Source organism: Schistocerca americana, chromosome X (assembly GCF_021461395.2).
Source record: "Schistocerca americana isolate TAMUIC-IGC-003095 chromosome X, iqSchAmer2.1, whole genome shotgun sequence".
NCBI classification, from domain to species: domain Eukaryota; kingdom Metazoa; phylum Arthropoda; class Insecta; order Orthoptera; family Acrididae; genus Schistocerca; species Schistocerca americana.
The window spans coordinates 645,485,009-645,512,596 of record NC_060130.1 but is presented as its reverse complement, the minus strand read 5'-3'; the positions used below and the strand labels follow the sequence as shown (position 1 = coordinate 645,512,596).

The window sequence follows — 27,588 nt, the reverse complement described above, 5'->3', positions numbered from 1 at the left end:
GCTGGAGTTAGGTGGCCAGCTAGTGGCCACAGCTTGCACTGAATTCAATTGCAGTTGAGTGGACTATGCATTACTGGCACAGCAGGCAAGCAGCTGTCAAGTGGCCATAGCTCATGGTGAATTGGTAGTGCAGTGAGCTGCACCAGGTGGCGTGGTAGCTTGCAGCTTCCATTGTGGCTGTGAGATGCCAATTAAATATGGAACAGATAACATTTGTGCCTCTTGATAGCTTTCCTGATGTGCACTACTCAAATTATCAGTTACTTAATGGTGTCCTCTGAATTTTAGTTATAACACAATGCAGTTGCCCATAAACAAAATTACCACTATGTCAGACAAGTCGTTTGCTTGTAGATACTTAGTACTGTTAAGCCAGGGTTGGTTTCTAAATATTGTCATGAAATGTACATTGGATTTGCCAACTTTCCACCAAGATATGACTTTCTAACTTAACATAGATCTTGTGCTATTCTCCAGACCTGTCTATAGTACTACAAACTTAATGAAAGTTACTTGTTAATGTGACTTATTCATAGGCATCACTAACTCGCAATGAAACTATCACCTTTCAGCATAACCTAATGTTGGGCTATGCTACAAATCAATCAGTCACCACAGTATTCATTAATTAAAAAACAACTGTCGGTGGTGAGGCCAGTGGTCAAAGCAGAATGTCAGTATTGTGATATTCAATAATTCCTAGCACCCTGTTGTTCCAGTTACAATGTTTTCTTCCAGTTTGTCTCCAGAAACCTCCACTCATGATCTCTTCTCAACTCTTTCCTTGTATTCAACGCCACAATGGAGACATTCTCTGTCTAATTTGGCATGTGATTGTATTTGAGGGATAACTGATTGACACATCAAGCACCTTAATGTTAACAATAGCCTTCGAAATTGGAGCTGCTGTTTTGCCTTAGTCATCCAGTTTTTATTTGCATCAGTTGGTTTCCTTTCCCACTATGCACTATAAATATACTGTCTGAGTTTTCCATTTCATTGTTACCATCCATGCCACCAATGAATCTTGATTGAGTTGCTCTCAACATCCCCCATTTCCCTCCTTTCCCAGAAACTGCAGAACTGTTCAGAAATGATCCTTGGCCTAACGTGTACCTTACAGTATTAACACGAATGAGTTGCAAGTCCAGTAAACCTATAACTTCTATCATTGTTTTCATTTCTGGTGCGTTATTCTGTTTATTAGACAAATATTACTATAGCACAATTATTGCTGATGGAAAAAAACCTTATATTTTGCACTGTACTGTTTTTATAATAGTGTAACTTGCTGTTAGCAGAAAATGTGCTGCTGATAAATTATTTTATTGTGAATAAACTGTTGTATAGTTCTGTTCTGATAAGTGTTTTTTTATTTTGTGCCCCTGCAGTAGTCTTAAAACAGAACACAACAACAAACTATTGGAAAGTCAAAGAGATGTGCAGAAAGGATGGACTATAAAATTTCTTTAGAAAAATGATTTTGTATAGATATTGCTCATCAGTTGTAGAGTGTAGGTGTTGATCATTAACCTTAGACCTTCTCATGTAATTTTGTGTGTAGAGCACTAATTTGAAGGATATGCAAGAGATCTGTGCTCAATCCATCTGTGTACCAGATGGACCCTTGATGTGATACACCAGCCAGCCATGTGTCATTTTCTTGCAGTCTCTCTCACCTTTATTCACTACTTTCAAAGAAACACTTAGTAAGCAAGGGGAATAAGAATGCAATGAGCAGGATAATGTTAGTGTCGAAGAATAGAACACAGGGGGAGGGGGGGGGGGGGTGGTTTTCAATTTACATTGTATCAATTACTTTGCTTAACTAATAAGAGTTAATTAATAAAACTTTTAAAATTCAAGGATGTATTTAAATCATGTTTTTGTTTATTAAACATATTGAAATGCTTTGACAGTGATTTTGGGGACCTGGCATGGTTTTTGACTGTACAAAAGCTTACAAAGTTTCAAGAACCAGTATAAGGGAGGAATCCAAGAATATACTGTAGACTTTTACAGATCACTCCAATAGGAGCCATGAACAGGGTGGTGATTCTTCTGGAATACCTGGATTTCTCAGGGAATCACATTTTATCTGGAAAAATTGGAAATTTCAGGGAATGTCATGAATTTCACAAAATCTCAGGAAATTCTGTGTTTTTAACCTAGCATTGGAATTTAATTTTATTGAGTGTTACACATCACAAATTTTAAAATACTTGATATTTCAAAACATGCTAATTATACGAGTTATTTAAACTATCAAAGTTTAAAAACTGCAGTCAAACTACTGCTCGTGGTCAATATTTCTCAGCTGAATGGGAATAAGAGTCATTATTGTGGTATGCCAAAATTGCTCCCCCTGCCAGGAATTCCCAGGGAATATACATGTTTTTTTTTCGAGTTTGAGTAGTCATATTGATGAAAGACCATATTAATTACAGTGCACACAGAGCCATTTAAACGGCCATTCTTCCCATGCTCGATACCTAAATGGAACTCAAAGAAACACTTAATATGTGGTATAAAGGGAAATACCGTCTGCCACGTACTTCACAGTGGTTGGTAGAGCATGGCTGTAGATTACACCATTGTACTACAAGGTAATAATTTTGATTCCAACTTTATTTTGCAGAATACTGGTTTGTAAGGCAAGCGTTTTTAAACTTGCTATCGAGTGAGGTGGTGTTGCAGTTAAGATACTACTACAGTCAAATTTTGGAGAAGTGGGCTTAAAAGCTCCACTCAGCAGTCAATTTTAAGGTTTTCCTTGACTTCTCTAAATCGAAATGGATACCCCGAATTTCCTTCCTTGTCTTTATCGAGTGTGAGCTTGTGTTCCATCTTTAATGCTCTTACCACTTAGGTGATACTGTACTCTAATTTTGCATCATACTTTTTTATTTTTTCATGTAGTTTCATTTTAGATGTGTTGATTATGCCGGTCTTTTACCCTTCCTGAAGAAGTATTCTACAGGTCTGAAGAACGGCCAAATTTAACTACCATAATCTCTTTATTGTACTTGAAACTATTTCAATCTACAAATTTCTTTGAATGATGGAATAGGTAGAAGTTAGAGTAGACCAAATTTTTTCAACCAGTTGCTCTAGTAGATATGTGTAGTATTTGCCAATTGTTGTTCTACTCTCTGTAGGAAGACTACCATTTGCATTCCAGAAAACTCAGACTGTGACTTTCCTGCACACAAATTCAAACTTCATGTTGTTTTTGGTGAAAGACTACTGGCATTTACCCACTGGCATTTTGCTGTTCCATTTCTGGAGTTTAGTTGTGGACCCGTGTTATAGTACGAAAAAAAATCTGTACACAATATAAGATGGACTCTCTCTCTCTCTCTCTCTCTCTCTCTCTCTCTCTCTCTCTCTCTCTGTCTTTTTATAACAGTTCAAACATTGAACAGTCCACCGGTGTTCTGCCAGTTAATTGTGCCCAGCAGGCACAATATTTTTGCAACCAAACATGTTACCATTGTCAGGTGCACTGTTGAATGGACCACCTGGGGGTGCATGGCTGACTTACATCCTCTTCTCCTGCGGCCCCCATGTATGGCCCACACCCGAAGGTGCACATTAGTGGCTGAAGAGACAGTTACATTGGTGGCTGTGGCTGGCACCACTCAACGGAGTACCTCAATTCCGGAAGCATGGGTGTAGGCACCCTGTCTGCCCTGCCTTCTGGACACTGTGAACTGGCAGTACATCCATGGACTAGTCAGTCAACTAATATGGCAAGAGAAACTTAAGAATCACAGTTCAAATGTTGCTTTGTGTGTGTGTGTGTGTGTGTGTGTGTGTGTGTGTGTGTGAGAGAGAGAGAGAGAGAGAGAGAGAGAGAGAGAGAGAGAGAGAGAGAGAGAGAGTGTGTGCGCGCGTGCATTTATAGTCGGCAACAGCTCCCATCTTGTCTTATAGTTAATTTTTCATAAAAAATATTATGTACTGACTGTGGTGTCAGCTATTCAGCTATTTTGTACACCTTGATCACAAGCCGTGCAATAGAATATTTTATTGCAGTTTTCATCTACGGCTGCAGTTACGAGATGTCATCAACAGTGATCATTATCGGTAATTCAGCTGCTTATTTCTTTACTGTGAAAAATAGAGTGGTAGACTTCTTTTGACCCTAGAACAGTGAAAGAGGTCAAAAGACACTTTTCAACTTTTGTTTCCATTGCAATGAACTCAATTTTTAACATCTCTCCACCAAAAGTCTTGACTTTTGCTCATTTCTTCTACTTTTGACAGTAGTATATAGCAGTTTGCTGAATATTCACTATTTCATGGAAATTTCAAGAAGTGTGCCCTGAACAGCACGAGGAGTCAGTTGACCCTAGGACGTAACTCCTTTTTAGACTATTGATGTTCTCATACTTACAAAAGTAATTGTGTTGCATCTTGTTATGGTCAATACTCATTGTCTCAAATGATGATGTACATTTTATCATGAATGTTTACACACTGGACATAATAATGTAAAATTTCAGTCATGTTTTGTGTGTTTCTGTTGTTACTCACATTATCAGTGGGAGGTCGTGGTGGTGGTGGTGGTGGTGGTGGTTTTTTGCCGTAGCAGGTGTTTTCAATTATGTTTCGTCAGTTGGGTCTTGGTAAGGAAGAGGTGAGATATATATTCTGTAGAACTCAGGTATTGACTCAGAAAGTGGCTTCTCTGATTCAGGTAGTGATTTACTGCCAGAGACAAGTGACGATGAAGAGGTGTTACTATAGAAGATGATGCCCCATCTCTTTTCTTTCCACACCAGTCTCAGGAGTCAACTGTTGCAACAGTGAAGAAATGCAGCTTTTGATGGAATGGAATGGAAGGTCATAACGTGGCATCACCTGGAAGAAGGGCTCCTGTGAATGTCCTGAAGGAGAATTGATCCACTGCGTATGCCTGTCACCAAGTGGATAACTGTCATTAGTACCTTCCAGCTTCATTTTGATTAATTAATGCTGCAGAATGTCACAGAATCCAGTTCTTAAAGAAGAAGTCCAGCCAGACAACCAGCCATTGGGAGAGTATGCTGTTCCGTGCCTTATGGAACCATTTCTAAATCAGGGAAAGACTAACAACAGACAGCTTCTTCACATCCCATCAGCCTACATTTTGTAACACTACAGAGTCTGGTGTGGACTTCATTGATCAAATGATCTCTAAGTATCCAACTAAGGTTGGTTACAAGTGAAGATTGTGCATGACAATATCCTAGATATCACAGCAATAAATGGGTGGATCATCTGCAGTCGAATAACAAAATGTAATTTGAAGAGAAGGTGTTCATTCTTCAATTGATAAATGAACTTACAAACAGGGAAACAATAAATAGCAAGACACGAACAAGGAAACTAATCAAAAGTAGAAGAGGTTGTAGCATCAGACAAATAAAAAAAAGTGAAAGAGTTGTCAAATTGTTTGCGCAAAGGAAAGATGACCAATCTGGGGAAAAAAAAAAAAAAAAAAAAAAAGCCATCTGCAGAAAACGTGTGGAAAGTATCAGTACTCAAAGATTAATTTCAATGTTTTGGAACAAACAAGTGTAGTAAGTTAAGAAATATTAGACACTAGAAATAGGTCACATCTCTGGGTAGATGGATGATCTAATCATGTGGATTTTTTATGCATATTTCATTTGGGGTCAAATGGCACCTTCGTGCCGTTCTAGTCTTAAGCAGTTTTAGATAAATTGGTGTTAACTTGTTTGAAACAGACTTTTGTGGTTGTCTAGAATTCCAGTTTATCCATTTGAACAATGGTACTACTTAGTCAGTGTAAACAAAATTATTCCATATATAAAATTGAAATTTGACTTATGGTATGGAACAATATATCCCAACAAAATAGAGAATTTTTCACATTGTCCTCTTAAAAGGTCAGCTCTGTCCCTTGCTGGTTTTGTAAAACTAGTAACCCATTACATTCAACCAGATAGGCCATACCTAGTGTCGCACCTTGCCAAAAAGTCTTCTTACATTGTAAATTCACTCGTTTACTATATACTTCAAACTATGTGCAGTTGTTTTTTGTTTACTATCTATATTGGAAAAAGGTTTAACAAATTCATATACCTTCAGTTGGCAATCAGAGACAGTGAAAAATATTGAAAGCAAACACACATACTTCCATGAGTGATTCATATTTCAATTTTTTTTATTAACCTATATGTGTTTCACAGTAAAAGTTTTATTTTCAGGTTTGAGTATTTAATTGAAGCGGAACACCATTATTATAACAGATTCTGGTGATTAAATTCATTGTCGTGATTGATAGAGCTGGAGCAATACTGAAAAATTCATGATGGCCTTACAGTGAATCAGATTAATTTAAGAGGTACAATTGCTTCACCAGGCTATCGTGCGGACATATGTATAGTTAAATAAAAAGCTGAAATGCAGACAGTAATTTTATTAATAAACTGTAGAACAATGACAGTCACGGTACAAGTTTAACAGTGCCTGGCTGATTTAAGAAATTCATCAGTAAGTTGTCGAACATTTTACACTGAAACCAGCATTTACCACTCTGTCACTATTTCTGAAATACATGAATGGAAAGGAATATAAAACTGAATTGTTCAAATGAAATGCTTGCATTATAAACAAATCACTAAGATGATTCATATTGACCACAAAATGCACAGAAAATTTTGTTGAGGTGTAAGTAATATTGTGGCAGTTTGTCTTGTGGCACAATAAAAGCACTAATTGACAATTGATATTTATTGTGTGAGGTGTACTGCCTTTCTATGCAAACATAACATTTGACGCGCTGTAGTAGACTAGTATTTCAAAGAACACAGTGTAGGCTATATTGCATTCCTACTTGAATGTGATCTGTGTTAACACCTGCTTCACCTATAACTTGTCTGAGGATGAAACTGAAACATTCATCATCTGTACTTAAAGAAATACATAAATAAGAGGCTCCAATCTTCCGTAACATTTTATGTTATCAAAGTGTGTCTTATTGAAACAGAATACTTAGCACCAAGCAGTGACATGGGGGGTCAATGAAACAGGTGAACTAATGAAAGTGGATAGATACATCTCCTTGAATACATTTGGAATTGTCTGAGATACTGCGTATCATGTTCATCGCCAAACCTGCCTCCTCAATCATATTCAGATTCTGTTCACCAGTGCTGTTGGAATAGACAGTGGCAAGATTTCTTTGACTGAAAGTACATTCCTGCATTCATTATTTGTTATGGCTGTCATTAATGCCAGGTCTTCAGCCATAGCAGTGTGGCACAAAATGGCAAGACGTGTGGTGGGAAATGCAGTGTCTGCATGTGAACCTGGAAGGGGATGTAACTTGCCAATGTGTTACTAACTGTTTAACTTGTAGAAGACAGCTTCCTCTTTATGTGTGGGAGTGGGAGATTAAAAACATCAAAATTATGAACTGAATACTATATGCAGAGGCAAGTAAACTGCATAAAGCACAGTGGCAATCCACCCTCTCATTGTCTTTCTCATCTATTGTCAAGAAGTTCTCTTCCAAAGTGAATTCAATAACACAAATTCTTCTTCAACTACTACTTGTGTACAAGCTCAAGTGAAACAGAACTTCCATGAAAAAGTCACAGACACCACTGAAGAAACAACAAACAAAGTAAAAACAAGCAGTGTTCGGTCATCTGTAACCACAAGGATATAATGAAAAATTTCCTCTCTTAAAACTATCATTCTCACAAGGTGTTGGCAACTCAACTGTAGCTGAAGATTGATATTATGAGATATTGAAGATGGCTGTGGTATATAGTGTTCAGTCTTGTCTTCCCACATTCCAGTTGCGCCGGTGATGGTGAATTTGTAGCATCCTGGGGTAATTTTGTAATGACTAAAATGCTCTACTGTTGTTCTGTAGATTACAGGTTGAAGTTTGTAATGAAAACTCAGTGGTTAAGGCTGGAGGGGTTAGTTTCAGAATTCTAAGTTCTGCCTGCACCTCTGGTAAACAGATGCCAAACACATTGCTGCTTGTCCTTTGTCAGAAGCAAAGTGGATTTTGTAGAATGAGATGTCTCTTACACCAGTTCTGCCATATTGAGATCCCTTCTTTCTCACTGCCTTCACTATCATTGAGATATTCAGTCATCAGTACGCCATCACAAGGTTCTATCACCTTTGCCCTCCCTCAGTAGATCGTACTTTTTATTTTTTATTTCATTGCCAGACTAGTATTAGACTCGTACCCATCTTCGGGGGCATCTGCATTATGGAAGACAAAATACCTTTCACAGTGTATTTACCTATAGTTTATAGCTATGAGCTAATGTGAATGATGTCTTTTCAGGTTTCTTAATTTGACTTGCCATATACATTCTGCTTTCTGGTACATGTGTGGTTCTAGGCCGACAAAAAAATTAGTAGTACACTTTATTGGACAGCTCACTGCAGCGTGCATATACACACATAACGGCATGACATATTTTCAATATTTTGAAGCTGCGTAACACCATGTGTCTGAGACATGTGAAATATTAGTGCATATATTTGCAGGAAATTGTTTCTGGTCCACAGATAATTGCTATGAAACATTTTGTATTCAGATTATCAAACATAGTCCTCTTTGAGGTGACATACCCAAAAGTTTACCATCCATGCTATATGCAGTATTAATTCACAAACCTATTTTTAATATACTGGGGATTCATTCACTAAGACCACATTTTACATCTACTCTCATACAGAATCTATTGTGGTTTCATCAAGCACAGTGAGAGGGAGTGATGACATGAATTTAGTGAATGCAAATCAGAGAGACGGATCTTTATTTGAAAACATTTACTTCTACATTGTTAAAAAAATGTGGGTTACTTTGCAACATAAATTTTCAACAGGCTGTTACAAGAATTGGAAACTGTGAAAAACCTCAGGGTTGTTCCGTGGTCTGTCCATAGTGTTTGGGTTTTCTATGGCTTTCATGAATTCTTACTTCCTAACAGGCCATAGCCTCCAGATTCTCTGTCTCTTGCCTATTTTTAACAATTTAAAATTAGTCTTGTAACTGTATTATTATTATTGTCCATATCAACTGCACCTTCATTAGGTAATAAGAATTCATCATATCAGTGGCTAAGGATAAAGCTTCTCTACTTTCTTCTGTTGATCCAGACATGAAGATGGTGGAATTTCTGTATACATAAAAACAAGGAAGCTCCCTTCAAACTGTTTGATAAAGGCCTGAGATCAAAATTTTGAAGAATTATTGATTCAGCACAGCATAATATGGAGGTGGCAGTATCTTTATTTACAATAGTGACTTCTAAAAGAGTCATTGACCTCACCACCACCAGTATTAGTAGATGTTACTATAAGCTATTCACAGTTCAGACTCAAATATCTAATCATGGACAGCTGGATCTTTTTTACATGGGTAATGATGTATCAGAACTGTAACAAACACTCAGGAACACCAATGATTAAACCATGACCATCTTTAAAAGAGTATTAAGTAGAGACCCTTGTACTGAAACTATCTACAGGCACAGGATGTGAATGAAAAAAAATGCATTATTAAGATTAAGATATTCCACAAGATTTCGGGATTGCAGCCGGATCTCATCAACTTCTTTCCACGATATTTCGGCTGACAACCTTACAGCCATCTTCAGGCGAGTGTTTGACACACAGTGTGCCTGAAGATGGCTGTAAGGTTGTCAGCCGAAATACCGTGGAAAGAAGTCGATGAGATCCGGCTGCAATCCCGAAATCTTGTGGAATATTCGATACTCCGGGAAAACTTCAAGAGTCAATATATATATATATATATATATATATATATATATATATATATATATATATATATATATATATATATATATATATAGCTACAAGAACTGAGATGGTTGGGTGATGCTGAACGCTGCAAAGTATTATGAAAGAAATACAGGAAAATAATAAGAGACCAAAGCTGTTATCACTACCATAAAAAAATAAAAAATTGAGTGCAGTGCAGAATACAGTTAGCACTGAAACAAAAATGACTCAGAAAAAGCAACAAATATTAGGACACTGAAGATGGGTAATGCAGTGGTTACTAATATCAGGAAAGTAACAAACATACTGAGTGACTAGTAAATAAACATGATAGAGAACTCGGCAGAGGAAAGAAACAGTCAAATAAATAAATAATGCTATACATCTAAGCCCTAAGGTATTAACATCATACAGCATGATGGTCTAGAAAGCATTATGAAAGAGAAACTCAGATAAAATATACAATAACTGAAGACCACGAAATCAGCTAGTGTTGTATTGATGCACTTAGGACATCTAGTGAGTGAACAAATAATCACACTGCTGAGAACAGAAAAACTAAAGTTAAACAGGGTGGTGACAGAGTGCAGGAAAAGGGACAAGCACAATCCCCATAACTAAAGACCAGTTTTGCTGATATCGAGCTTCTCAAAAATTCTGGTGTATCTGGACAAGTACAACATTCTTGTGCCTTCAGAGTGTGGTTTCAGAGAGGATAAATCTACAGAATAGTCAGTTGCCTGCAACTGACCATGAAATGCTCATGCAATAGTGAGAAAAACTGTGGCATTACCTGGCAAGCAGGAAAGTGGGTACTAATTGTATCTGAGTAACAGGAAACAGTATGTGTCAGTTGAAACCAAGGCCATCAAGTACATAGCTCCTCAGAGTTCCGCAATGTGACTATTGCTGTTTAATATGTTTAAAAATGATCTAAACATGGAAAAGAAAGAAGGAAAGAGAGAGAAAGAGAGAGAGAGAGAGAGAGAGAGAGAGAGAGAATATTGTATCTAAATGATAGGACGACACTGAGTGAAGACAAAAATAATGTGGAACAGCTTGAGAGAGGAGCATATATTTCTGCAAATGTCACACCATAATGACTCATGAAAAATAAACTGGCTATAGACCTGAAAAAGACTGCACACACAGTGTTCAGGAACAAAGAAAAGTCTGAGCAAATGGGTATAAAAGTGGTTGAGAAAAGGCTGGAGAAGGTAGCGTCTACTAGAGTTTTGGGTATTATTTAGATTAGATCAGATCAGGCAAGAGAAGTTTCAGTAGAGTGTAAATAAATTAGGAGTAAAGGAGACCACATTCCACATAGTGTTGAGTCAGCAGGCACACAGAAAAGAATGAAAATTTTCTAGCTTTCAGAAAAATCCTTTGATGAGGTAGAGAATAAACCCCCTCTCCCTCCCCCTCCCACCATTCACTCCCCCACCCCCCACCCCATCAACACTCTCCCCTCCCCTCCCTCCCATCCATTTCACCTTGTCCTCCGCAGCCCTGTGTTCCAGGTTCTTGGACATTGACATCTGGCTCTCTGATGGCTACATCCAAACGTCTATCCATATCAAGAGCCCACTAACCACCAACAGTACTTGCATTTTGATAGCTGTCACTCCCTTCACACCAAAAAATTGCTCCCATTTATCCTGGCCCCCTCTGGATACTGTATTCTCTCACTCAGTATGCTGAAGGTCTCACAAAATCCTTCACAGACAGATGCTACCCCACAAAATGTACTCTAAAACAGATTTCCACCACCGTATTCTTACACAGCCCTAATCCACCCACCACCTCCAAGAACCAGCTGCATAGGAGCATCCCTCCCAACCCCTCCTCCCCACCCCATTTATCATCATCCGAGACTGGAGCAACTGAGCCACGTCCTTCATCAGGGCTTCGAATATCGTCATGCCTGGAACAGCCCACCCCCGATCCTTCCCACCCCCTCCTAAAGTGGCAGCTTACACAAAATCCTGGTCCATTCCTATGCCACTCCCACCTCTTGCCACAGAGGTCCTATACCTGTGGAAGACTCAGGTGCAAGACCTGTCAGATTCACCCACCCAGCACATCCTACTTCAGGACTGTTACAGTCATATCCTATCCCAGCCAGTCAGAGGCAGTGCTACCTACAATAGTAGCCATTTCATGTACCAACTCTGCTGCAATTTCTGCACAGCATTTTATGGGGTTATAACCAGCTATCCACCATAATGATTGACCACCGCCAAACTGTGGCCAAGAACAAAGTTGACCACCTAGTGGCAGAATGTGCTGCTAATTACAACATGCTAGAGTTCAGTGGCTGCTTCACAGTTCATGCTATCTGGATCCTTCACTCCAGCAGCAGCTTTTCTGAATTACGCATGTGCAAATATTATTCTTACAGCATGTGCAACATTTCCTTTGTTCCCAAAATCCACTTGGCCTCAGTATCTGCTAACCAACTGCACCAGAACCCTCTGCCCAACAGTCTACCCATGATATGCCCTGCCAACCATGTCACATCATTGTCATTGTGTGCTGCATGAACTCACTGGCACCACTGTCTGCGTGTCGCGTTCCTATCCCATGCACTCTCTGCCTCTCCCTCTTGCATTCCTATCCTGCACACATTGCGTCCCTTCGAGCAACCAGCCACTCCTCCTCGGCCACTCCTTAGCAAGTTCTCATAATTTTTCTTCTTTTTTTTGCCTGCTGACAACCCAATGCTTTCACTATTTGGTAAGTAGTACCCACTACTATAAATTATTTACATTAGATTAGATATCCTTTTTTTACATAGAGCCTTAGTGAGAAGATCCTCAAGAATATAGAATATGTCCAAAAAAATACTTATCATACATCATGAGATCAAATGAAAACATTATGTTAACACATTCTGTAAAAGAACTTGGCTGTTGCTTACAAAAAGCATCTGTGGATAGTATACTTTGAACTGTTTGAAGCTTACCTGCAATATGGAGTTCATTGTGGGGAAACTTACACAGAAAACAAAACAGAATGTTCACATTGATGATAAAAAAGGATAATTCCAAGAACAAGACCATATGAGACACGCAGATATTGCTTCAAAACCTAGACATCTTAAATTTGATATTTCAGGGCATATATAAAACAGTAATATTGATCACAAAAGTTAGCCAATAGTGAACAACAAAACAAGTATGTTCTCCCACAACACACAGAAGAAGAACCAATTAAGAAACATACTCTACAATACTTGACAGTCTGAAAAAACACCTTCGTACACCGGTATAAAGTCAATAGTAGATGTGCCAGAATTCTGCGGGATGATATAAAAGGTTATTAAATTTCCAATGAATCCCAAAGACTATACGGCGGTAAAGAAATATTACAAAGTTAAAGGATTACTTATTAAATTAAATAATGTTTTTTGTAATCATTGGTGTTAGAAAGCCTAATCGCAATTGTTACTCCTTAGGAAATATGTGATAACAAATAGTTTACATTATTTATGGAATATTCCACCAGTTCTCAAAAAATAGGAATTATACAGCCAACCGGATGCAAATAACTGTGTGGTACACTGACCTATGTTTCGACACCTATTAAGGGTGTCCTCAGTAGAATGAAACTTCATTCTGATGAAGACACCCTTGGTAGGTGTCTAAACCTAGGTCAATGTACCAAACAGTTATTTGCAGTTGGTTGACTCCATAGTTCCTGTTTGAAAATTATATACCATTGCTGAGAAAGGGCCATGTTTAAAACTGTGTAATTCCATTAGTTCTTGTAAGAACATAGACATATTAAATACTTCAATATGCAGTATTAATGTTCCACAATAATATGTATTTAATAGTTCATTGTGAACTGAGTTTTGGCTTCTAATGATGGTGTAAGAACCCAAATGCCAGTTTGTAATGAACTATTAAATAAATATCATTGTGGAACATTAATACTGTGTATTTAAGGTTTTAATAGTTTACATTCTTGACACTGCTGTATGCAACATATTCACTTGCTGTACACAAAGAAACGCTGCATGATAAGTTAGTTAGTTTCGTGTTCTACGGGTGATTTACACAATAACTCATTATGAGTCTGTTTACTTTCACATCACAAATTAATTTGTAAGTAAGGCTACATGCTGAACATTTCAATTTTTTCTTTTGTTTTTAATTTTTATTTAAAAAAAAGATATACAGATGTGAGTTAGTGATTCCTACTCACCACCTTTCAATAATACTTCTACAGTATGAAAGGAGTTGTCAAAGAGAAATTTTTACACATTATTTTCCAAATGTACTTTGTTGTCTTGTGAGACATTTTGTATCACTGGGTAAGTGGTCAAAGATTGTGGTTGCAGCATTGTGAAACCATTTTTGTGCTAAAGACAACCTTAATGTGAAATAATGAATGTGATTTTTTTCTTCTGGTATTGTAATTATGAGCATCATTATTACTTTTGAATTATACTGGATTACTTACAACAAACTTCATGAGGGAGTAAATATACTGAGAAGCAGTAGTCAAAATGCCTGACTCCTTAAACAGATATCTACATAATGGCCATTGTTGAGCACCACATATTATTCTTAAAGCTTATTTTTGAGCAATGAAGACTTTTTTTCTTAAAGGTGAGTTGCCCCAGAACATTATTCCAGATGGAACCACTGAATGAAAATAAGATTTCCAATGTTTCTAAGTGCACATGTGGCTGAACTAGCTTGTTTTAGGATCTCGAGAATGTACTTTTCCCAGATTAAATTCTCAAGAATATGAACACGTAAGAGTTTCAAAGTTTCTATCCTACTTATAATTTCTCTTCTCCATGTGTGACACCTATCATTTGTGTAGTATCTCTAGACAGGCAAAACTGAATATGTTGTCACCATTTTTTTTTATGACGTTCCTTAGTTAGTTCAAAATTCATGGAGATACGTTCTGTCTTTGCAACTGAATGAAAGATGTTTTTTCCATATGTGTTTCGCTTCTTTTATTTATGAAGCATATTCAATGGCCTGTAATACATGTTTATTTGTATATATTTCCAATTTCTGGTGTTGTTTCACTTACATTTATTACAACACAAATGCTGGAAATTGGGCAGCTGGTGCACGGAGACTGAATGAATACATCTCCAGGACTACACACATGGACTAGCAACATTGTAAATTTTAAGTACCACCAAACAATAATTCAACCTCACAAAACTTGTTTCTAATCTGAAAAACAAGAGAAAAATGTTAAAAACCTAACATAGTAACATATTTGTAACTCCTACATTACCATTTATTAAAACAAGTATTACGGATCGTTGGAGATATTCATAAATAAAAGAAGTGAAACACGTATGCCAGAAAACAAACTGCCTTTCATGTAGCAGAAAAGCTGGAAAACGCCTCCATGAATATGTTGTGTCTTTATAAAATTGGTGGGTGGGGGACCATTCACAGAAAACCAGTGGTACTGTTAAGAACATTGTTTACAGCCCTTCTGTAAGTGTATATATGCTTGGATTCATTACAATACTAGTGTCTTCTGCAAAAAGAACTAATTCTGCTTGTTGTTTATTAGACAGAAGATTGTTCACATGTAAAAGGAGGAACAGTAGCAGACCCCAGATGTGATATGTCCCCAGACTACATTGGTCTACTTACGAAGTACAGTTTCCTGCATTCTTTTGGGTAGATATGACATTATCCATTGGTTGGCTACACCATCAGTTCCATAAAACCTCAAATTATCTAGGAGAATATTGTGATTCACTCAGTCAAATGCATTAGATAGGCCGCAGAAACTGCCAACTGCAATATTTTGTTATTTAATGCTTGTAAAATTTGGTGAGTGAACAAGTAAATGCCATTTTCAGTAAAGCAACTCTTCTGAAATCCAAACTGTGGTCTGCAGAGGATATTATTGTTTCTCAGGTGAGATCTAATTCTAGAACACACTACCACCACAGAAATTGTGGAAAATGTCAGTAGTGAAACAGTTTTGTAGTTATTGACATCCCTCTTATCACCTGCCTTATAGAGGGGTTTAGCAACGACATATTCCAATTGCTCTGGAAAAATGCCTTGGATAACTGATGAATTACATATTTCAGATAAGAATGCATGTATGATATGGGAACAAATTTTTCGTATTCTGTGGGAAAGACTGTCAGATCCAGATGAGCTTTTATTTTTGAGAGAACATATAATTTTCTTCGTTTCGGAAGAAGTTGGTGATACATTTATATGATAGAATTTGATTAGACTTGCTTCTTCAACATACTGCTGTGGTGTTTCTCTTGAACTGTTTGTTCTCATATTTTCTACTGTATTTAAGAAATGATTATATTTGTTACCTGTCACTCATCATTTATAGCCATTCCATTCAATTCAACAGAGATGTTATCCTGTTCTGTAGCTGGTTGTCCCTTCTTCCATTTCACTATGTTCATTGTAGCCTTAAGTACATTGTCGGAATTACTGACTTCTGAACTAATGTTCATGTTCCTTGATTTTTAATACCTTTTCTTTGTAAATTTGAGTAGTGTTTCTAGTGTGTAACTACTGCAGGATCTCTGTTTGTTCTTGGCAACACACAAATTTCCTTTTTCCTTTCACAAACTACTTTAATCCCTCTAGTGGTCTCTCATTTTTCACATGGCTGTTTAATATCCTTTCTTATAGCTTGTATGGAAAGCTATTTTCAAATAATGATATGCATTTATCACAGAACAGATTAAGTTTTGTCAGCATATGGTTCATTATAAATTTTATCCCTCATCTCTTGTAAACTGCACTTAAAAACATTTTTTCTGGAGTCATGAATTATTCTAACTGATGTCCACTATGGGTATCGATACTGTAAGGCAGTATCTTATTTATCCTGACTAACTGTGTGTCATGATCAAAGAGCATTTGTTCGTGGGAATACAGTTATTTCCTTACCTTGAGCTTCATTAAATAAACATTATCCGTTGGGATCCCAGTGCCTTTATTCACCCGTCCTGGAAAGTTAATTACCGAAATCAAATTGCAGGATCAAATAAGGTTTCCAGATCATTTTTCATATTGGAATCCTTTAGAAAATCTATGTTGAAATCACCACAGACTATTAACTATTTACTGCTCTCTGACAGATAAAATAGTAAGGAATCCAAATTCCTCATAAACAGTTCAAAATTTCCTAGTGGTGATCTATGTACCATTACAATTAAAAGTGAACTGTTTTTCAGTATTACTTCACAAGCACACACTTCTGTGTGTTGATTACTACAAAATCAACTTGCCTCAATGTTTTTGAACTTGGGTTCTGTCTTAATATAATTAACTATTCTAATCCAGTGGTGCTAATATAGACACAGGATGTTTACATTTTCAGAGCATCTAAAGTACACAAACAGACAAGAAGCTCTTCTACTTTATTACTCAATCTTCTAATACACTCCTGGAAATTGAAATAAGAACACCGTGAATTCATTGTCCCAGGAAGGGGAAACTTTATTGACACATTCCTGGGGTCAGATACATCACATGATCACACTGACAGAACCACAGGCACATAGACACAGGCAACAGAGCATGCACAATGTCGGCACTAGTACACTGTATATCCACCTTTCGCAGCAATGCAGGCTGCTATTCTCCCATGGAGACGATCGTAGAGATGCTGGATGTAGTCCTGTGGAACGGCTTGCCATGCCATTTCCACCTGGCGCCTCAGTTGGACCAGCGTTCGTGCTGGACGTGCAGACCGCGTGAGACGACGCTTCATCCAGTCCCAAACATGCTCAATGGGGGACAGATCCGGAGATCTTGCTGGCCAGGGTAGTTGACTTACACCTTCTAGAGCACGTTGGGTGGCACGGGATACATGCGGACGTGCATTGTCCTGTTGGAACAGCAAGTTCCCTTTCCGGTCTAGGAATGGTAGAACGATGGGTTCGATGACGGTTTGGATGTACCGTGCACTATTCAGTGTCCCCTCGACGATCACCAGTGGTGTACGGCCAGTGTAGGAGATCGCTCCCCACACCATGATGCCGGGTGTTGGCCCTGTGTGCCTTGGTCGTATGCAGTCCTGATTGTGGCGCTCACCTGCACGGCGCCAAACACGCATACGACCATCATTGGCACCAAGGCAGAAGCGACTCTCATCGCTGAAGACGACACGTCTCCATTCGTCTCTCCATTCACGCCTGTCGCGACACCACTGGAGGCGGGCTGCACGATGTTGGGGCGTGAGCGGAAGACGGCCTAACGGTGTGCGGGACCGTAGCCCAGCTTCATGGAGACGGTTGAGAATGGTCCTCGCCGATACCCCAGGAGCAACAGTGTCCCTAATTTGCTGGGAAGTGGCGGTGCGGTCCCCTACGGCACTGCGTAGGATCCTACGGTCTTCGCGTGCATCCGTGCGTTGCTGCGGTCCGGTCCCAGGTCGACGGGCACGTGTATCTTCCGCCGACCACTGGCGACAACATCGATGTACTGTGGAGACCTCACGCCCCACGTGTTGAGCAATTCGGCGGTACGTCCACCCGGCCTCCCGCATGCCCACTATACGCCCTCGCTCAAAGTCCGTCAACTGCACATACGGTTCACGTCCACGCTGTCGCGGCATGCTACCAGTGTTAAAGACTGCGATGGAGCTCCGTATGCCACGGCAAACTGGCTGACACTGACGGCGGCGGTGCACAAATGCTGCGCTGCGAGCGCCATTCGACGGCCAACACCGCGGTTCCTGGTGTGTCCGCTGTGCCGTGCGTGTGATCATTGATTGTACAGCCCTCTCGCAGTGTCCGGAGCAAGTATGGTGGGTCTGAGACACCGGTGTCAATGTGTTCTTTTTTCCATTTCCAGGAGTGTATTATGATGAAATAAGCTAACCTTACTTCTCTGCGCATTCTCAAGAATTTTCTGGGGCTCTTCTGTTATTTTAACACCTTTCATAACAGGGTGCCTGAACACTGATTCAACAGGGTGCCTGAACACTGATTCTAACCTAAGAAAGGTATCTCTCTGATGCCTGCAACCACGGGGATGTTGATTTGTGTGCTGATGCCCCCCCCCCCCCCCCCCCCCCTGCAAATTTTCTGCAAGAAGCTCAGCAAACCTTTTTTTTTCCTTACTCTGTATATCATGTTACATCATCTGAATGTAAGGTTCAAAGTCATCCTCTGCAGTGTTATTAATGAAATTATGATCTACCTCATAAAGGCAAGAAAGATTTGTATGCTCAAGTAGGTGATTACTGTGTTACTGTTATCAAGTGTGCAGGAAAGACTGGAACAAGGTCACCCCTCATCTGTTTCCAGTCTGAGTTTGGAAGGTACCATTCCATCTCTTGATAACAAAACAGAAGAGTCTGTCCAATGGAAATATCACATCACAAGGGCCTTGTTCAACACAGAAAGTTTGTGATGGTAAATGACAATATGATATCCAGAGACAACATCACAAGTCAGCTTTGTAGACTGTTGCCAGAATTTCTAAAATATTTTGTAACATAGTTTTTTCTGTGACAAAGTTGGCAGTCCCATTCCAGACACATTCATTCTGTGGAATGATGTAGCTCAGAAAATTATTTCAGGCGTAATTCTGATGCAGTAAATACCATAGTATATACAATAGAGACTTATTCCCATTGTTCTCTAATTTTGGAGAACTTTTATTTTCGCATCTTCCAGCATGGGAACTACAGAACTTTGGCAGTTAACTCTTCAGAATCTGTAGAAGTGGGTAACAATCACCACTTTTCACTTTTAATCACAATGCAGTTGAAGACTGATCATTGAAATTAGTGCCACCTCTGCTCTGATTTCCAGAGTGCAGAACAGACTACCACGCAGATTTATCTAGCTGAGAAAATGATGCAAGACATTGTGGATACCTTTCTCTATGTAAAACAACAGGAGAGTGGGAAACACAGTGTGCCAGTGCATGTGGAATTAGGACAATAAGAAAGATGATCACAGAGCCCAATGATACATATAAAGAAATCTGTGGCAAAATATGTCATCATCCTCAAAAATCTTTTGAGACCCAAACTTTTGAGAGATAAGTTCATACATTTGTTTGTGGCTATACATACAAAAAAAGAAGTTAGGGATCATAAGACTGACAGCCCAGCCTTGGAGAGCATCTTACCAGTTTGTGACTTCTTGGGCTTTCCTAGTGTAATAATTCTTGATAATCTCCTTGTGGCTTGGTTCTATATCCTAAAGTCAACATTATTTGACATTTGAGTCATCCATCCATCTCTTCAGGAGAATGCTGCTGCTCCTGCGTCCCCAATGAAAATGGGACACAGCAGATTTTCATTGGGGACTCAGCAGTAGCGTTTTCCTGGAAATGTCAGACAGATGGATTGCCAAAATATTGAATTGTGTGGATTTTAGAATCCAGCAGAAAAGCCGGGTGGATTATCCTACCAGTTTATTTACATGAATATATGGTAAATAGGATTGAAAAGATCTTCTACCTTATACATTTAGTATTTTGCACTTTTTTGTTCAGTCTGCAAGTGCTGCAACCATATTCTCCTTTACTGTGATATCTCCAGTGTCTTCCGAAGTAAGTTGGACACACATTTTCGTAATAATAGAGCTGATATTCCTAAGTTGCCTTTCTAACTTTGCTGTTGTTTCTCCATCAAATCACAGAGTATACTTTGTAAGCAGAGGGAGTTCAACATATGACTAAATTTGTTTGGGAAGTATAAGGTATTCAGAAAAAATTAATAAAAAAAATGTGGACAGACAGACTGTGTGTGTGTGTGTGTGTGTGTGTGTGTGTGTGTGTGTGTGAGTGAGTGAGAGAGATTGCTTTTAGTTTTATTAGCAAAATTAATGGGAATGCTTATTAATAAAAAAATTAATAATGATATAGAACTACAGTAATTAAGAACCAACTTCCAGTCAAAATTAATAAAGTACTAAGCTTTTTTAGTTCCATTATTACAAGAGCTGTAATTTCCGTTCAATTTAGTATTACTGACAATGGACCAAAGGTTTTGCTCACCATGAAACCATAAAGCGAAGTGTTTGATAATGCATGAAAATTGTTGACATAGTTGAAGTACTAACTATTCTTGACAGTTCTCTCATTTTACTAGTTAGTGTTGTGGCTAACTGAGTATTGGTCTGAATAAATATATCCCTAAAAGTGAATATAAAGTCATCAGTGTAGTAGATGAAGTTTGTATGAATTGTCTAATAACTGGAATACGGTTGAAATAGGCTATATTGATGTAGATGTACTTTTTATTGTTGCAATAATTGTATTGTCTGTCCTGTTCGCAGGTGACAATGTTCCTGAGTACTTTGACACCAAAGTTCTATGTAGCCTTGACTGGAACATCATCACTAATATCTGGACTGATTTTGGTGAGCTGATGTTTAGGTTTTAAATTTTTGTGTCACTCTTACATAGCTACTATTATTTTCTGTTTACTTGCACTCACAGTTCCACAGTATTTCAAAAACAACATGATTTTCCACCTTTACTGTTAATGAATCTTCCAATATAAATTTTGGCATGTTTGCCAATTTCAAGTGATCACTCAACAAGAAGACTGTCCATACATATTGTTTAATGTTTAGTGGACATTGCTGTTGTGTCCAACCATGTTCACATATTTCACTTCACCTGTGTGAGAACAAACAGATTTCCCATAGTCAGTATAAATGGAGGTCGTAACAGTTTGTATAATAATTTCTATCAAACTCAGTGTTGAAACTTCCCCTTTTTACCACAGTCCGTGCACCAGGTACAATGTATGACAGTTTGTGCAATTATAGAGACAAAGTTAAATATGTGAATATATGATTTATATTAGAATGATGTCTATAACAGTAAAGAATATGTATTAACATACCTCATGTTGAGTTATCACTTGCCAGTGGCACACATGCCAAAATCTCGATTGTGACGTAAATAAATCAGGTAACAGTCCAGGTAGAAAATCTTGTCGTTCCTTAAATACAGTACAAGTAGATAATTCGACATGCTCTGGAACCTGTCAGTGCTGAATTATGAATATGCTGGACTCTGAAGATCATTTTTTTAAAAAAATGTTGTTATCATACAAAAACAAGTAACAGTAATGTAATTGGATAGATAAAAATGTACTCGCCAAGTAGCGGCAGAACACGCACGTAATAGAAGACGACAGTTAGGCAAGCTTTCGCAGTCAGTGGCTCCTTCTTCAGGCAGATGTGTTGAAAGGGAAGGGAGATCTAAGTACATGTGTGTGTTATGCCACCGCTTGGTGAGTAGATTTTTTATCTATGCAGTTACATTATATTGTCAAAAATTGATTGCTTCGTTGTTATAAAAACAAGTAACTGTTATTCATTAAACATATCAGGAGAGATTAGGTTGTAAAAAATTAAAAGTATGTAGGATTATTACTTTCTTGTAAAAACAAAATTGAATTAAAAGTCAAATACTGTAAGTCTCTGTTAAATCATAAATTCAGACACATTGTATTGTTGGCTACTTCCAGTGAATTTCACAGAAGTTTTTAAGGCGGCTGAAGCTTGAGCTCAAGATATGAGAGTTTTAGATTTTCCTTCCTGTCACTTTGTTTCTGGTGTGTCTTGTGGGTTGAAAGCACTTTCGTATATCACATCGCCTGTCATTTCTTCTTCAGTAGCTAAATTTGTCATTGTCAATTCCCATGTTTCTTGGAGGCGTCCAGTAATACAGCCAAAGCCAACATGCTGAGTTAAAAATAGGATAAATTTTTGATGTGTCCACCACTATTGGGTCTGTCATATCGATTGCTGGATTATCACTGTGTTACTGTACTATGGTGACAGTTGTAAGAAACTTCCATTTAAATAAAACTTTTGTTCATTTTGTTTGTAATAATTTGTGACATCTGAAGAACTATTGGATCACATTATATGAAGGGAAGGTATAACAGTGGTGCTATAGTGTTGTTATACGATATGTGTTATGAGGACAGTAATTAAAGCTATGGTATTGTCATTGTCATTTACTTTCTCAACTTATTACAGTAATCGTTCCAGGCTAATACTTACAAACCAGGCTAATGCTTACAAAAATTTCTATTGCAGAGCATGGCCAGTTTTTTATTATCAGGCTTGATTATATTAAAGTCTTCCATTTACACATGTCAACTCTTGTAAGCAGTCCTGTCAGTGCTAGTAAGGTGCGTGACACTCCAGACAGACAAGAAGTACCATGTTGAAACATAATATGAATCAAAAGGCATTACTTTGAGCGGACTTAAATTTCTGCTTTTCATATCTTAGTCACGGTGAATGGACCGTGCTGCCACCTAGAAAATTTTTAGTCACTTGCATCACTGGTCAAGTCAAAGCTGGAGTCACTTGCTTTTGAACAAAGGGGAGAGGGATGGATATTTTATTCACTATGTACCGTACATTAATCTGATGACAAATGTAAAATGTGTACAGACCAGTCAGAATTTGCAATTTGGAAAGAATGTAAGTGAATGTTTGTGATGAAAAGTATTTAATTATTTTCTCTCATTTATTCAGTCATTAACCTTATAACTCAGTGATGATAGTTCTCTGTAGGCTACTAAGGTGCAGTTGTATAAGTATATTCCCAGACTTATCCATCAGCTATTATTGAGGGCTACGGACTGTCTTGAATATTTGACTAAAAGTCACCAGTTACTTATAAATACAGTAGAAATACACCTGGCTTTAGGAGCTTACAGATCCCTATGGTACAGTTCCAAAACAGTACCAGTGATATATTCAAATGCAAGGTTTCTTTGTGAATTACACTGATAAGCTCTTCTTGGGAAATGAGCCACGTAATAAAGTGATTTCAGAGTAATGTTTTGACAAGTTTCTTACTTATCCTCAGATGAGATGTCTGAATCTTGTAGGACTGTTATTTACACATTACAGATTGTGTATGTTGATTTTCTTGTTGTCATATTTCTATGACATGGCATCTTTGTGTCTTCAGAATTGACATATATCCCTCAATGATGCTGTGCTCTGCTACCACTGACTTCTCTGTGTACCTGAGTAGGACATTCCTCACCTGTCCCATGCAGCTCTGCGATATGCAGTGTTGTGTCTGGCTGATGATGTGTCTGATGTATTGGCAGAAACACACATGATGCTGTGCATGCCATTTGTCCTTAGTCCTAAGATATCTTTTATGGAGCTCTGGATGTTCCTAATTTTACATGCAGGATGGAAGAGTGTCTTCATGTTAAGCTTGCACAATATCCATTGGAATATAACCTCCCTTAATTGTGTACATAGGCCGGGGAACCTAAAAAGAAAAATGTATTAGTTGGAGTTAGATATAATGGGAATTAGTGAAGTGTGGCAGCGGGAAGGATATAACTTCTGGTCTTGTGAGTACAAGATTATGAAAACAGTCATATGGGCTAATGCATTAGTAGGTCTGATAATTGAATAAGAAGGATGTGGGTAGGCTCTTATGGACAATGCAGCGAACACAATATCATAGCCGATACAGACACAAAGCCAACAACCAGCACAGTAGTGCAAGTTTTTATGCACTTACTAGGTCTGCAGTTTATAAAGTGAAGGCAGAAGAAGATTGAAAAGATAAAAATACTAGGTCCAATAGAAATCCTTTGGTAACACATGAAATATTGAACTTAACTGATGAGGAGAGAAAATATAAAAATGTGCCAAATGAAGTAGACAAAAGGAAATATAGGTGTCTAAAAAATAAAATTGATGGAAAGTAAAAATTGCTAAAATAGGAATGGCTAGAAGAGAAATGTCAAGCTGTGGAAGCACACATGACTATATGAAAAATAGATGCTGCCTATAGAAAACTGAAGAAATCGTTGGAGAAAAAAGGAGCAGCTATATTAATATCAATAGCTCAGATGGCAAACCAGTAGTAAGAAAAGAAGGGAAATGAAGGTAATATTATAGAAAAGGAAGAGGAAGTACGTAAAGATGTGTTGGAGATATACTGTAAGAATAATTTGACAGCACTGGAAGTCCTGTGTCAAAACAAGGCACCGGGTGTCGACAACATTCCCTCTGAGTTATGGAGATCCTATAGAGATCATAACATGACAGAGCTATTCCACCTTGTATGCAAGACACATGAGACAGGTGAAATATCCTCAGAATTCAGGAGGAATGAAAATAGTTGCATTTCTAAAGGAAGCAAGTGCTGAAATGTGTGGGTATTACAGAAGCCTAAGTTTAATGAGTCAAGACCTCGTGGGAGGTTAGTTTGAGTTCCGGACGAATACAGGATGTTGTAACCCCTACGCAGGACACAACATACTTATTTTATGAGCTCACTCTCAGATCAGAGGTGACGCAGGATTTTTGGTCATCTGTTTGTTGGTACATGAGCAGCTACATTCAAGAGTGAAACAACAGTGTGGTGAAGCTGGAATTTTTCAGATGTCTTTGGTTGGAGACAGTATAGAATGTCTTGGATGTTTTAGACTAAGGAAGGAGATATGGTGGCGATAGTGAAATGAGTCTCTGCATTGGCTTACTGGTCTGCTTTTTATTGCTTCTTCACATGTTAGCAATGCACATGCAGAAGAACACATATGCTGGCTTACAAAAACATAGATGAGGCTTGCTAGATTCTCCTATCAATTGCCAGAAAAACTGGCCAATCCCACCTATCACTTTAGTTATAATTGAACACTTATGTTCAAGTACTTCTCACAATGTAATTGACATACAGACATAGGTACATGTAGGCATATGTATGTTGGAAACCAATAACCCTAGCCCAGAGGTACATACAGGCAAGCTTTGCAAGTCCTTCGTAGTGCACGAAGTTAATTGAGTCTGATTGCTCGTTTAAATAGCACCTGCTGTAGGCTCGTTCATATGAGGCAGCTGTCGCTGGATCTCTTCTGTTCACTGGAACTCTCAAACTCTGCCAAATTCTGTCTTGCTTGGCATTTGAGGACCTCTGTATAGAGCATTTGAGGCTCTTTGCTTATAGACAATATGTAACCGCATCACTTTTTACCTCTAATTTGCAATCAGAGAGTGTGAAATCAGCGATTTCTTAATACATATATTCTCTTAATGGATTGACGAAAGTGGCTTACGCTGTGTGCCTGTAGCTACAATACAAGGTTTATGGCTAATATTCATATTTGGATAATTTTTCTTTTTTTCTGGCGGTGTTCCATGATTCGGTCATTACACCTCTGTTACTGGGGGAAGATTCGCCCTCAAATCTTAGACACTAATTTTACAATTTTTCTTATACAATTTACATTGGTGCATACATATACATACATAAAGGCATGGGTTTCTCTTTTCTTTTTACATATAAATATACATACATAGATTTTTCCATTGATACATCTAATACCCCCATAAATACGTACAAGAAGTAATCACGTCTTCTCCCATCTTCCTCTGTGATCTTGTACGTCTGGTGATGAAGTGCTGGGATTAGGAACAATTTCACTTAGGGGGTGCACATCTCGTGAGATTTTCCCATGAGTTAGATCACAATCCACATACACATGGTCATAATACTTCTCCTCTTTCCACTTTGTGCACTGGATGATGCATCTGAGGTGTCTGAGTTTCTAACTTTTACACTTCTCACTGATGTATTCCATCTTTGTCCTTTCTTGCTGTTTGCTACTGCAGCCAGGGCTAGGCTGTAGTGGCAAAGAGACTGGTGTCAGCCTGGACTGATGACATTGTCCCCCTCACCTATGCCTTTAGAATTTATACAAGCAAGACCCTCTTTGTTTAAACTCAACTTTATCACAGCCCCACATGTCTAAAGTCATTATCTGCCTTAATCTGTTTGTGTGTAGTGTTATGAACTACTTATTTGTTCATTGGAATACTACATTTATTCTGTGAGTCCTTACAATATGGAAAGATCCCCTCTGTGGGCTTGTTAACTGCTTTGCTCTCTCCTCACACTTGTTGTGTAATAATAGCTTGTCTTCTTTCTTGAATTCCTTGGGGTTTTGAGTACAATCATAATAGTCTTTATTCTTCTCTTTACATTCCTTATTAAATTTTCTTGCCACTTGATGCATTTGGCACATCCCTTCCTTTAGTTCCATTACCTAATCATCATGGTTGTATTGTACTTTGGCCAGATCCCACTGTAGGATCCTGGTTATGTTGCATATTCTCTCAAAAAAATAACTCAAATAAGGTGAACCCTCTTGATGAATGCAGTGTGCTGCTGTATACAAAAGTGGCAAAATGCAGCCATTCATCCCAGTTTTCCTATGTCATCTCCACATAATGGAGTAGATATTCTGTTAGCATGCAATTCATCCTTTTGAATGCTCTATTCATTTGGGGAAGGTGTGCACAAGATTGAATCTTCTTGACCCTCAGTAAATGAGAAACAAGATCTGCGCTGTTGTGTCAGCATCCTGTTGCACTATAGGCTCTGCTGTAGTGAATTTTGTGAGGGCATCCTGTACATTGTGATTTATCTGTTCCCTTTATCTGTTATCTGAAGTGGTTCAACCATGCTGATATCACAATTAGCTCTTGTATGTCTTTCTTCAGACCTTTCCATGGCCTATACTTTTTAGTATGGTCATATATGTGGCTGATATCTTGGTGTCCAACTACTAGTAAATCATGAAATTTCTTCAGAATAGTTCACTTCTCCTCTTTACTAACCACGGGTTGCTGGTCATCTTGTTCTTTCTTGCTGATCTCTTCCACATCCCTAATGACTGCAGTTGGCTCTTTTGGTATCTATGACAATCCATTTATTATTGCGTTTTACGATCAGTGTTTTGTATATTATCTCAAAATCATATTCTGCCAATTTAATCCAGATTTCATTCATCTTAATG

The 27,588-nt window shown here is 38.2% G+C and overlaps 1 protein-coding gene across 5 annotated transcripts in view; it reads left to right on the top strand.

The window, feature by feature from the left end:
- Nucleotides 1-27,588, top strand: part of LOC124554746 (protein ST7 homolog) — a 176,783-nt gene that overhangs the window by 6,994 nt on the left and 142,201 nt on the right. For all 5 annotated transcript variants that reach the window (XR_006968428.1, XR_006968429.1, XM_047128392.1 and 2 more), the window contains exon 2: nt 21,062-21,145. Coding sequence is in view for 3 of the 5 variants with exons in the window: in XM_047128392.1 (XP_046984348.1) it covers nt 21,062-21,145 (84 nt within the window). In the remaining 2 variants the exon portion in view is untranslated. The remainder of the gene's footprint in view (nt 1-21,061; nt 21,146-27,588) is intronic.